This window comes from Mus caroli, unplaced genomic scaffold, assembly GCF_978045245.1.
Source record: "Mus caroli unplaced genomic scaffold, Mus_caroli_1 scaffold_13, whole genome shotgun sequence".
Classification (NCBI taxonomy): Eukaryota; Metazoa; Chordata; class Mammalia; order Rodentia; family Muridae; genus Mus; species Mus caroli.
Genome location: NW_028227268.1, coordinates 167,609 through 181,378, shown reverse-complemented (window position 1 = coordinate 181,378; position 13,770 = coordinate 167,609). Strand labels below are relative to the sequence as shown.

At 40.8% G+C, this 13,770-nt stretch overlaps 1 protein-coding gene across 1 annotated transcript; it reads right to left on the bottom strand.

Moving 5' to 3' along the window:
- Positions 1-3,398: 3,398 nt before the first annotated feature.
- Positions 3,399-4,283, bottom strand: LOC110306269 (homeobox protein NANOG). Its single transcript, XM_021178447.2, has one exon. The coding sequence runs from the start codon at positions 4,242-4,244 to the stop codon at positions 3,399-3,401; it is 846 nt and encodes a 281-aa protein (XP_021034106.2). The 5' UTR covers positions 4,245-4,283.
- Positions 4,284-13,770: the final 9,487 nt, after the last annotated feature.

Sequence of the window (13,770 nt, the reverse complement as noted above, 5' to 3'; positions counted from 1 at the left end):
TCAGGAATCTTAGGTGCTAGCTGAATAGGTTTTGTCAGGAGAAAATCTAATTAAGGCTACATGACATTCCTCAGGTAGAGGCAAGTATGGGGGCTTAGAACTCCCCAGACAAGATTAGAGAAGGAAAAGCTCTGCTAACGAAGGAGTCCTCCATTATACACCAAGCCCCAGAAGGCTATCCAGTCAACAGTGGACTTAATTAGCAAAGTTTTCCCACAAACATCAGATGTCCAAATTCCAATTGAGGAGCCTGTCCTGAGATCATGTATCTAGGCAGGGCCCTCACCTAGGCCCATCCCTGTTTTGCTGCAGGAACTAGATCTTGGCATGTGAAACCCCACCAGACCTCTCATAGACCCCATTTTCTTTCCTTCCAACCACCTTTTATTTTTTAGTAAAGCTGTCAATAAAGTCTTAGAGGATGTTGGGGTAGCTTTTCCAGATGGGTCTCTTTGATCAGGCCTTTGAGAAGCAGAAGTCAAACTTTAGACTCAGTTCAGGAAGAATCTTAACATTGCACCCCTTTGTTAGGTATTAGTGTTGATAGTGTCTCTATATCCAGCCATGTATGCTGAAGGGAGACAATGAGTAGGCAGCATTGATGTCCATTGTCCTATACCTCACTAGGAGAATGGTCTCTTTTCCTCCAGCTGCTAAGTACCCCCACCCTGACCTCCTCCCACTTGTCTCCTGTGACATGCTCAGGCTGCAGAATCTTAGTGGGCAGGCTGATCTGTATTCTTTTCTCTGTTGTGATCTAGACAACTTAAGAATCCAAGTATGACAGATGTCTTGTTTAGCACCAATAGTGCCATTAGATCCCAGCACAGCCATTGTGCAGCATATGCTTTGGGAGCTTTTGTTCCACTGTGACCCAGAGCTTGTTTTTCCTGCTGTGGGCCAGGGAAAGAACAGGTATAGCCAGGGAAATGGTATGGATCCTGGCTCAGTTGTTTACTGCCCAGGATCTCTTGCTTTTTAGGGATTACAATTCCAGTTAACAAGCATCTTGGGGGTGTTTGATAGCTCACTCAGAATCTCCCAGCCAGCAGTCACACTTTATGAATTATTTATGTCTGGTTGCCTCTTAGAGCACCAAATGCAGCTGCCTAGAACGGTCAGACCCTTTCCCAACAAAGCCCACAGCTGGAGAAACTACCAAGCAAGAGGAAAAATTGCCTTGTAGTCACATTGGTAGTTGTGAGTTGGATCTCAGACTTGCTCTTTACTCTACTGGCACCAAGGGCTTGTGCAGAGGAACTGACCGAAAGTATAATTTCCTTCAGCCACATATTAGTAACCTATTCAGAATCTGCTTAATGTGAAAAAAAAAAAAAAGCTTTCCTTTTAGGAAAATAAAGACACTTTATGAAGGACCCTGAATGTGCTCCAATGATCCTAGACAAAGAACTCCATTTCTAGAAGACTCAAAAATCTTATCTTCAGGTCTGGAACTTCAAAGTCTTGATAGTCCCAGACGAGGGAAAGCAGAAAGAGGACAGATAAGCTATATGACTACTGTTCTAGGGATGGCACCATCCACAATGGGCTAAGCCTTCTCCCATCAATCACTAATTAAGAAAATGCCTTAAAGACTTTCCTACAGCCTGATCTTATGGAGGCATTTTCTTAATTAAGGTTCCCTCCTCTCAGATGATTAAGCTTGTGTCAAGTTGACATAAAACTATCCAACACAATTGACTCCTTGTCATCTTTACACACAAACACATCACCATTAAGCCTCAACCTTTCCTTTTCATCATTCCTCAAGATCTCACATTAAAAATATAAATAACTTTAAAAGTCTCAGTCTTGCCAGGTGGTGGTGGTGCACGCCTTTAATCCCAGCACTTGGGAGGCAGAGGCAGGTGGATATCTGAGTTCGAGGCCAGCCTGGTCTACAAAGTGAGTTCCAGGGCTATACAGAGAAACCCTGTCTAGAAAAACAAACAAACAAACAAAAAACAAAACAAAAACAAAAAACGTCTCAGTCTTTACAAATTCAAACACATGAAAATTTCAATCTCTTTAAAATAGCCAAACCCATTTAAAATCCAAAATATCCAAACTGTATGGTCCTATAAAATTAAAATAATAAATATAATAAATACTTTCTTACTTTAAGAGGGAAGAGCCGGGGCATAGTCACAATCAAATCAAACAAAAACCAAAGCTTCAAAAATGTAAATAACTCAACTTCTTTTTTTTTTTTTTTTTTAAGATTTATTTATTTATTATATGTAAGTACACTGTAGCTGTCTTCAGACACACCAGAAGAGGGAGTAAGATCTCATTACGGATGGTTGTGAGCCACCATGTGGTTGCTGAGATTTGAACTCTGGACCTTCGGAAGAGCAGTCGGGTGCTCTTACCCACTGAGCCATCTCACCAGCCCTCTATAAATATTTTTTAAGGGTTATTATTTTTTAGAAGATTTATTTATTATTATATCTAAGTACATTGTAGCTGTCTTCAGATGCACCAGAAGAGGGCGTCAGAGCTCATTAAAGATGGTTGTGAGCCACCATGTGGTTGCTGGGATTTGAACTCAGGACCTTCAGAAGAGCAGTCAGTGCTCTTAACCACTGAGCCATCTCTCCAGCCCCGTTTCTACAGATATTAACATAGCAGTTACTCTTGGGGGAACTCCAAGGACAAGGAGGAAATCAAAGCACCTTAACAGGTGAAAGCTTTTATTGAGACTTTAGTTTTATTATTCTATCGAGATGCTGTCTTACTATTTAAACATAGTACAGGTTGGCCTTGAACTTATTGCATATCTGAGCTACCCTCAATCAAGAGTAGCCACCATATCGTTATACTTTGTATATACTTTTAAACCTCACCCCTCAAAATGACCCACAGTGTATACCAAGACCCACACTTCTAAGAAAAAAGACTAGCGTGGGTGTGTGGGCGTGGGTAAGGGTGTTCAAGCTCTTCTTGGGAAGGAGAGGGTATATGCACTTCACTGTCTCCAAAGCCTAGAGTTAACACTAAAAAAGGGACAAATTCAGAACTAAGACAAATACACTAACACACCGAGGTGTAAATAGAGCTCAGAAGTTGAGTTGGTGCCCAGCATGTTCTAAGTCCTAGGTTTGCTCTGGCACCAATAAAAATAGAAATAGAAATAAACAATATATATGCCAGGTGTGGTGGTATACCATCTTTGGTCCCAGCATTCAGGAGGCAAAGATAAGTGGGCAGATCTCTGAGTTCGAGGCCAGGCTGGTCTGCAGAGCTAGTTCAAAAACAATTAGAGCTATACAGAGAAACCCTGTCTTGATAAACAAAAAGCAAATAATAATTAAAAAAATAAACCAATATGAAAATCTCTGGAAGAAGGAAGGAACCTGGCCTTGCCCTGACTTTTAAGCCCAGTTGTTGCATAAGACTCATATTTCGCCTGCTGGATTCACAGAGTAGTTCAGGAATAATTCCAAGGCTTGTGGGGTGCTAAAATGTGCATGGCTTTCCCTAGTGGCTTCCAAATTCACCTCCAAATCACTGGCAGAGAAGTTTTGCTGCAACTGTACGTAAGGCTGCAGAAAGTCCTCCCCGAAGTTATGGAGCGGAGCAGCGTTCCAAGGCTGGCTGTTCCAGGACTGAGCGGTCCAGGCCTGGTTGTTCCAAGCTGGGTTGGTCCAGGTCTGGTTGTTCCAAGTTGGGTTGGTCCAGGTCTGGCTGCTCCAAGTTGGGTTGGTCCAAGTCTGGCTGCCCCACATGGAAAGGCTTCCAGATGCATTCACCAGATAGCCCTGGGGATAGCTGCAATGGATGCTGGGATACTCCACTGGTGCTGAGCCCTTCTGAATCAGACCATTGCTAGTCTTCAACCACTGGTTTTTCTGCCACCGCTTGCACTTCATCCGTTGGTTTTGAAACCAGGTCTTAACCTGCTTATAGCTCAGGTTCAGAATGGAAGAGAGTTCTTGCATCTGCTGGAGGCTGAGGTACCTCTGCTTCTCAAACCTGTCCTTGAGTGCACACAGCTGGGCCTGAGAGAACACAGTCCGCATCTTCTGCTTCCTGACAAGGACCTTGTTCTCCTCCTTCTCAGGGCCCTTGTCAGCGTCAGGACTTGACAGCTTTTGTTTGGGACTAGTAGAAGAATCAGGGCTGCCTTGAAGAGGTAGGTCCTCAGAGGAAGGGCGAGGAGAGGCAGCCTCTGTGCGGAGCATCTCAGTAGCAGACCCTTGTAAGCAAGAATAGTTTTTCTCGGGATGAAAAACTGCAGGCATTGGTGAGGTGTCCCCAGAATTCGATGCTTCCTCAGAATTAGGCAGACAAATCAGCCTATCTCAATAATTCAACTTCTAATGTCTGGGAATTACTCCTAATCTTGCCTCCTCCAAGGGGCTTGGGTCACATCTCTTGACCCACCCTCTGAAACACACACAGCTTGTCTTCTAAGCTCCAGCTAGCTCTACTCCATAGCTGCTGTGCTTGGTGGTCATCCTCTGATACAGGCCACTCCAAAATGCTGGAGTATTCTGCTGCAACTGGGCTTCACTTTCACCAATAACTTCTCATAGGCTCTCTTCATGGTGCCAAACCTCTATTTCACTAGTGGGTCTTCAACTGCCACTGAGGTTGCACCTTCACCGATGTCCCTTCATGCCTTCATGCTTTCATGCCTTCAAAACCAGTACCACCTGGATGACTTTTAAATTACAAAGTTCATCTGCCAGCATGAGGTACAACCTTGGCTCCATTTGGAATACAATATCTGTGTGCTATAGGAAACATTTCCCAAGATTTTTACTTCAACAATGCTAGGTTTTACTTTAGTTTTGGTTTCTTGTTAATCACAGCTGGTTCCTCAGCTCCAGCTAACCAGAACCACAGAATCTTAATTCAAAATAACGAATGGCCCTGATAGAGTCTTTAAGCTTCCTTCTGAAACGTCATAACCCAGGCTTCTATCTTCCACATTGTCTTCAACATTCGTATATTCCGGGCTCCCACAGAGCAAATCATCAACCACTGAATACTCATTCGGAGAGGAAAGGGTTTATTTGGCTTATGCTTCCATATTACTGTTCATCATCAAAGGAGGTCAGGACAGAAACTCAAGACAGAAACTTGGAGGCAGAAGCTGATGCAGAAGCCATGGATAGGTGCTGCTTCCTGACTCACTTTTCATTGCTTGCCTAGCTTTCTTATAAAATCCAAACCACCAACTGAAGGACAGCACCATTCACAAAAGGCTGAGCCCTCCTCCATCAATCACTAATTAAAAAAAAAAAATCTTGCCTACAGCCCAATATTATAGAGTCATTTTCTTAATTGAGGTTCTCTCCTCTCAGATGACATTAACTTGTGCTGTTGGACATAAAACTATCTAGCACAGCCACTCTGCTAGTGAATGTATCCATGTTAAAGATGAAAAAAATAGTACTAAAAGAATTTGAGGCCTCCTATAGCCATCCAAAGGAAAAAAAAATGTAGATCCATATAAGGTTTAATGGGCCCCCTGGCTATGTTCCCTGGAGACATTGTTTGTTTGATGCCAGTCATACACACAATGCTAATGACATTAGCATTGTTCAGTGGCCCACCAATGGCTCCACAGAATGTAATAATACAATGTTTGGCATAGATCAGATCTCAAACTAGTTGAAGGACCTTTTATCATACGGACCTATGAAAATTGATAGCTGTCAACAACATTTTTAGTATTACCAGTTGATCTACTACTGACTTTAGTAGAGTTGGTGAGGATAAAAGAGGTTTGCAGCCTCTTTATTTAGACAGGATTTAATATGTCATAAAGATTACCAATGCACATGTATGACAGTAGCTCCTTATAATGAAAGCAAATATAACTGAAAATTAATTAAGACCTGTTGCAGTTTCCAATTAACTTCTCTAATTGACCCAGTGGTGGCTGCATGTACCTGCCCCAATGTTCTGGATTCCCAAATGAAAGAGACATACATGCAGCCTTATATTTTAATATGCCTTAAACACTTCAATGGCTGGGTCACTCCAAACCTCCACCTGGCTGACATCTCCACTCCGATATTCCTGTGTTTTTACTTATTAAAGTCTATATTCCATCTTTGCTGCTCTAGACCCAACAGATGTGGACACTCTTCCCTGGCTCTTACATGTTGGCTGTCTTTGTGTCCTTTACTTCTCAGACATGGCAGCTACTCCTTCCTCAGCATGGCTGTCCTATTTCCTTCTTCCTCCCTCGGTCCCCTTGCCTGGGAATCCTAAAGTCCCACCTCTAAAGTCCCACCTCTGTCTCCCATTGGCCACCAGCAACTTTATTTACCAACCAAAACCATCTAGGAGCAGGGTCCCTCAGTGTCTTATGTGTGGATTCTCATGCAATTTGGGGGACCTAATTAACATAATACAAACATTAGACCAAATCCACAACAAAGACCTACCACCTAAGTTTTTGGACATACAATGATAGTGTGGATGTGGCCCAGTTATGTTGGCACAACTTAGAAATGATAAAGGCTTATATTATCAGATGTTTACCCTGCTAATATAACTATTACAAACAACAACAAGAGCAGCAAAAACAACAGCAAACCAAAAAAAAATAAGTCTTTGAGGAGCTTTGAAGCTTCAATCCCTTTAACAAAAAGGCTGTTATGTTCTTCCTTCTTATTATTTTTATAGTCTGGTGTCCAACATTGCAGCAAATTTCCTCTGGACTAAATGTGAAGATTCATCATGACATCTAAGAAATAAGAAATGGGGAGATGTGGGGAGTGGATGAAGTTCCAAGCGAATGTGTATTATTGACACGAGGATGACCATATGAAAGACCTCAGTGTTTCACACCCAAGGGAATGGCAAGGCCTTCTGGGATGTTCTGGTGATTATATTAGAACACATCCTAAGAGGTTGTAACACAATTAACCAAAGGTCATAAAAGGGAACTAATGATTTATTGTAGGTGCAAGGACAGAAGATAAAATATTGAATGTGTTTATCTATACAAAACTTCAATGATAGCTTAGTTATGGTCTTTAGTTCTCCATGAACCTGTAAAGCTAGTGACAGATAATGAATGTCTAGTCTTAATGAACACATATGTAAACATTTTCTGTTGTAAACTTCTTTTTCAATTTATGATTTGAATTTATGATTGATTGTCTAGTGAACTTTTTTGGGGAAAAAGGAATACTTGGGAAAACCATGTGATCTATTCTCCTAGAAAAGGTACAAAAGACTAGGAACAATTGCATTAAAAGGTGTACTGGCTAGTTTTGTGTCAACTTGACACAGCTGGAGTTATCACAGAGAAAGGAGCTTCAGTTGAGGAAATGCCTCCATGAGATCTAGCTGTAAGGCATTTCTCAATTAGTGATCAAGGGGGAAGGGCTCCTTGTGGGTGGGACCATCTCTGGGCTGGTAATCTTGGTTCTATAAGAGAGCAGGCTGAGCAAGCCAAGGGAAGCAAGCCAATAAGGAACATCCCTAAGTGGCCTCTGCATCAGCTCCTGCTTCCTGACCTGCTAAAGTTCCAGTCCTGATTTCCTTGGTGATGGACAGCAGTATGGAAGTGTAAGCTGAATAATCCCTTTCCTCCCCAACTTGCTTCTTGGTCATGATGTTTGTGCAGGAATAGAAACCCTGACTAAGACAAAAGGCATTATCACATCAGTGCAGGAGAAGAGAGCAAGGTTAGGAGAAGACAGTAGAACAGAGTATCTTAGAAATTAAAAGGGGAATTAGAAATTAGGAGAGCAATATTCAGAATGTAGAAAGAGGGACAAAGAGGAAGCTGCAGAGAGCAGAAGGAGCAGGCAGGCTTCTCCTTACCATGGGACAGAACAGGTCTTTTCTTAACAGCAAGGCAGGGTTAGTCTTACTAAAGAGGACACAGCTTTCTTCTTACAGACTTGGGTTTAATTCATTTAGCAATAAAAGGGTACAAGCCTTTTCTTTCTCTGTGCAAACAAGGCACTTGTTATCCTAATAAACATCTATAAATATCTATGTTCAATTTAAAGACGAATCTTTAGGAGGAGTATCTGGTTTAAAATGTCCAGATAATGTCTCTTAGTGTTGCCAGTTCTGTTTCTGGGGCTGTGTTCTGCACACTCTGCTGTTACTTGGTTTTACACTTGTTTCTCTAGCTTCTGTTTTTACAGTCCTCAGTAGCTTATTCTCATTTGCTGTAGTTTTTAGCATTTCTTCTTGTTCATTTTATGACACAGAGAAGTAGCTTCTTCATTAAGTTTCTTAGGCTATGGAGTAAGGGACTAATTTTTACTTTAGTTTTAGATAAAACCTGGGTTTTAAGTTCTGCTCATCTATAATACACCCTGTGTCTTTTGGTTAGTCCTATAACTTCTCTAAGCTTGTTCATCTAAAAAAGTGTGGGCAGTATATCACAGATAAGCACTAGGGGAACCAGGAATCTTAAACACTCAGAGTTGTCCTTTCAAAGGGAAGGACGTGTAACCAGTTATCTGCCCAGAAGGCTGGGAACAGACATTATCAATAGCCTGGTGGTCTTTGTATTGTACAACCAAGACCACAGAAGATCTTCTCCCAGACATATATCATGAGCTTTTCAATCTATAGAACCTATCTTTATCCTATATAAAGTACATGTCACATGTACTTTACAAAGAGTTTTGACATAGACATGTCATAAGCTTTATTACACACAGGATTGAGTTAATTATCACCAGAAAAGTTTCCACCAAATTGTGATGTGCTTAAATATGCCTAAAATAAACCATTTCAGGCCAGACTCGCAAAGTTTGAACCAACAGTGCCTACTTTGTCTTGATGAACCAAAGTGCCGTCTTGCCTCTGATTATTACTCTGCTGGCCATGGTGGCCACAGAGATCCACACAGTGGATCTTTTAAACTTTCATCTTTGAGACTTTTTTTATACATATTTAAGAGTTTATAATATTATCAATTGGACCAACTTCTTCTCTACAGCATCTACCTCTATTCTGCTGACTCATTATTTCCCCATAGGATAAGTCTCTTCTAATATGTATACATTTCAGTATAGTTACTTGTATTTCATCATTAAAATTGCCTTTATTTATTCCTTTCTGATTTGAAGGCCAGTAAAGATATTAAAGAGACGAATTTAGAATCTACCTTTGAACAAGCACCTTCATCATTCATCATGAAAAGGTTCAGAGTAGAAAAGCACAGGTGAAATGCCATAGACATCATTTTACAAGGTTCTCTTATCCTGACCACTTATTCATCAAATGATAGTTTCTCAGAAGGAATAGCCTTTGAAGAAAAGTATATATTTAATGACTTTGGAGAGAAATTTTTTTCTAAGATCCAAGTTTATTCCACAGCATATTACTCATTCTGGAGAGAAACAACATAGATTTAGACATATTTGAAATAGTTTCAGATACCACTATGTCCAATTAAAAGGCAAATACATTCTAGAAAGAAAACTTATAAACATAGTGAATGTGCAAAAAAATCCAAAGACAGTTCAAACTTTGTCTTCAGAGGATTAATACCAGAGAGGAGCCTTATAAATGTAATGGTTGTAGGAAAGCTTTTAGACAGAGTTCATCTTCTACTGACCATCAGAGAACTCATACTGGAGAGAAACCTTATAAATGTAGCATGTGTGCATCGTTCACTAACTACTTTTTATTCAATATCAGAGAATCCAAACAGGTGAAAGACTTTATAAAATACAATGAATATGAAAAAGCTTTCAGTTATTGCTTATTCTTCGTTAACATTCAGAGAAGGCTATAACAGAAAAAAACCCTATGGCTAAATTGATTTTGGGAAATCCTTCACTGATGTCTCATATCTTACACAACATCAGAGAACTCATACTGGGGAAAAAAACTCTATGAGCGTAATGATTGTGGGAAAACAGTCACTGCCCACTTAGCCTTTATGCAACACCAAATAGTTCACACTGAAGAAAAATGACATACATGTAGTAAATGTGGGAAGGGCTTCCCTGAAAATTTATCCACTATTAAGCATCAACAGCTTCATGCTTGAGAAAACCTCTACAAAAGCAACAAATATGGTAAGGCTTGAAACCAGAGCACTCTCTGTTTTCAGCATCAGAGAACTCAAATGGGTGAGAACCCTTGAACTGTGACAAATGTGGAAAAAAACATCTGGTAATGCCTCAGTCCTGATCAGCAGTCTAATACTTTAACAAATAACTTTTTTGTTCATATGGGTGAATCTGTTTGTGTGGGTGCATGTATGTATAGTAGTATGTTTGGAGCTAGCCTTAGATGTCATTCCTCTGCAGTTATGTATTAGCTTAGCACTGGGATTTAGTAAGTCTTTGATACCACACACTCCTCCCCGCTTTAAAAACCAAATCAAATCAAAACAAAACAAAACAAAACAAAACAAAACAAAACAAAACAAAACATGGGGTTGAGGACCCTAACTCAGGTCCTCATGTAAAGAAGCACTTTACCCCCAGACTGTCGCTTAAACTTTGCCAGGAACCATTAGAGATGTGGCTATTAAAAGCTATTCTAAAACGACAACTCAGTTAGCTGAAAGGTTACACAGAAGGTAGATTGAACTGGCCACCCTGTCACCAGCCCTGGACATGGGATCTGAGCCAAAGCAGTAAGACCAAGTTCTTGGTGACCTCAGCCATCTGACCTGCTTTTTCTTCATTATTGACTCCTCGCATCTGTTTCCTGACATCAGCTGCCTTATAAAAAGAAACGCCAGCTCCACTTTTTAAATTTTTGAAAGTGTCCAGTTGTGTCACATCAGCAAAGGTTGAGGTGAGAAATAAAGTCTTTGGAAATTACATTTTCAATGAATATTTACTGACCCAGGACTGTGGCTAGTTTTCTACAGCTTTGGTGAACAAAGATTTTGTTTCTGTTTATTTTTGTTCAAGTTTCTGTTGACCACTGTTAGAATTCAAAGCCAAACTTTGTAATTCTACAGTGCAAAGTGGGGAAATTAAAAACAAACAAACAAACAAAGGTGAAAGAAAACAAGGTTGAAAGTAAGAAACTAGAAAAAGGTTATTGCAGGTTAGCTAAGAGCAGGTTAGACATCAGCTACTCATCTTTCTGTAGGGGCCCAAGGTGGGACTTTTGCTTAGGTTTGAGTCTGGGGAGATTTACCTCTTACCTCAGAATTCTTTTTCCTGGCTGGTGGTGTCATCTTTCAGGCTACAGGCTACAGCTGGGACTTAGTCTAAAATATTACTGCTGTCCTCCAGTGATGGTCTCCAGTCTCCTTGCAATGCTTTGTGCAACTTTTCTAACTCAGAAACATCTTAGAGAGCCCCAGCTCCTTGGGTATGTGACACTAAATCCTCTCTGTTTGGGGTGTGTTGAATGTGGGTAAGCAGTCCTCCTCCCCCACGCCCCTGCCAGGAATCCTGGAGAACATCTTCATTATGGAAAGGCTCAAGAAGTAAATAAAGCAAGGCCCAGAAAGTTTTTGAAGTTAAAGAAATTCACAAGACCCTCACTTCCACAAGGTTTTATGTATAGTAAAACCTTGCTACAGATAGAGGAGACTGATTAGCCAAACTGTGTGAAGGTTGTTCACATAGCTTCAGGGATGCAGCTCTCATTCCAGTTGTCACGATGCTGGAGTGTACTTTGTGGTGGTAAGCATTTAATCTCAGTCAGGGGTTTCTACTCCACCTTTGATCATTCAGTTCCCAGGTAAAAGATACAAAACCTTTATATTTATAGTAAGTCTTTAAAGCATTAGAGCTGGACAGATATCAATCCTCTAAACTATTAGTATCTACTTTCCTATCAATAACCCCTAGTTATAACTTGCATGTTTCATCTGGGCCATTCTTAACTCCAATTGTCCAGCCCTCCTGGCCATGTTTTCATGACTCATTTACCTCATGGTATCTTCTCTTCTCTCCCTCTTCTCTCTCTTTTCTCTTTGTGGTCTCCTCAGACCCCCAAGCCCAGAACCAAAGCCTTATCTACCACTCTTCTACCCAGCTATAGGCTTTCGGCATCTTTATTCAACCAAGAGTTTTAAATTAAGAAGTAAGGTCACATAGCATTATTCTCATCCTTGAGGGGACCAGTATTTAGCATTATAATACATGGCAACAGACCAAACCTCAATGGTACTTTCTGGTGAAATAGCAACTCCAGAGTTGCCCAGGCTTTCTTAAGTACCCCACCGCCAGTCACACTCAGGGTTACTATAAGTAATTCCTCACTTATGCTCCTAGAAGTAGCCACCTGGTATCTTCTCCACCTGGCTCATTCCTTGCTTGTTCTGCAATCTTTATTTTTTTTCTATGGTACTAAGAATTCAACTTGAATCTCCTTTAGGGAAGTTTTGACTTTCTGGCTTTGATGCAGCCTATAAGTGATTTTTTTCCTTTAAAAGGAGGTCTTTTAAAAACAAAACAAAATGACAAAAAAAAAAAAAAAAAAAAAAAAAAGCTTAAAGCTGTGTCTTAGTTAGGGTTTTCCTGCTGTGAACAGACACCATGACCAAGGCAACTCTCATAAGGATTCTTGCGCGCGTCCGACCAGCAAGACCGACGCTGCAACAGGATCCTTCTGCACACGTTTATTGGGAGAGCTTGATTGTAGAGGCGAAAAGACCCTCAGCCCAGCCCTGGTGCTGCTTTATATAGGCCTAGGAGAGGCGTGTCTCACACCCGGATTGTGTTGTGTTTGGTTGATGCTTACTACCTCATTTGCATTCTTACATCTGATTGGTTACTTTCTCTCTTATCTGATTGGTTACTTTCTCTCTCTTCTGATTGGTCAATTTCTCTCTCTTCTGATTGGTCAATTTCTCTCTCTTCTGATTGGTCAATTTTGGTCAATTCTCAAAACCTCATCTTGGCAAAAAACTTTTCTGCCTATGTATGCGTGGTGGCTAGCAGAAGCCTGTGCCACTCTGCAACAGCACATGTGGCTTCCCACAAAGGATGACATTTAATTGAGGCTGGTTTACAGGTTCAGAGGTTTAGTCCATTATTATCAAGGTGGGAACATGACAGCATGCAGGCAGATATGGTGCAGGAGGAACTGAGAGTTCTACGTCTTTATCTGCAGGCCAGTAGGAGAAGACTGACTCCTAGGCAGCTAGGATAACGGTTTTAAAGCCCAAGCCCACAGTGACAGACCTATTCCAAACGGCCATACCTACTCCAACAAGGCCACACCTCCAAATAGTGACACTCCATGGCTAGGCATACTCAGATCACCACAAGCTGTCTTCCCAATTTCTGCCTTAAATAAAGCAACTATTATCTAATGTCTGAGCTCTGTACTTACTATATTTATTCATTTTATCTTTTGTTCCAGTTTACTTTGGATGCTACTGTTAGGTGTGCTTCCCTGAACATCACTTGCATTCTATCCCTAAGCATGACAGGATAGAGCAATAGTTAGTCCATGCATTATTAGAATTTTTCCAGCTGCATTTTTTGTGGTACTTGGGATGAAGTCCTAGATCTTGTACATGTTAGGCAAACACTTCAACACTGAACTACAGCCCCATTCCTCAGGGCCAATATTTTGTTTTGAGACAATACCTTGATATGCTGTCCAAACTAGCCTTGAACTTATATTATATCTATGTCCCAACCTCCTGAATAGTTAGGGCTACCAGTGCAAACCACTGTATGTGGCATCAGCTGTAATTTATGACAAACCATAAACTGACCAGTTTAAGCAAAAGTGATAGGTAACTCCTCTTAACACATCCACTGCTGCCATGTGGTAGAACAGCTGTGATGACCCACAGGAGATCTTAGCCTACAGTTATGGCAACAAAATCAACAAAAATATACA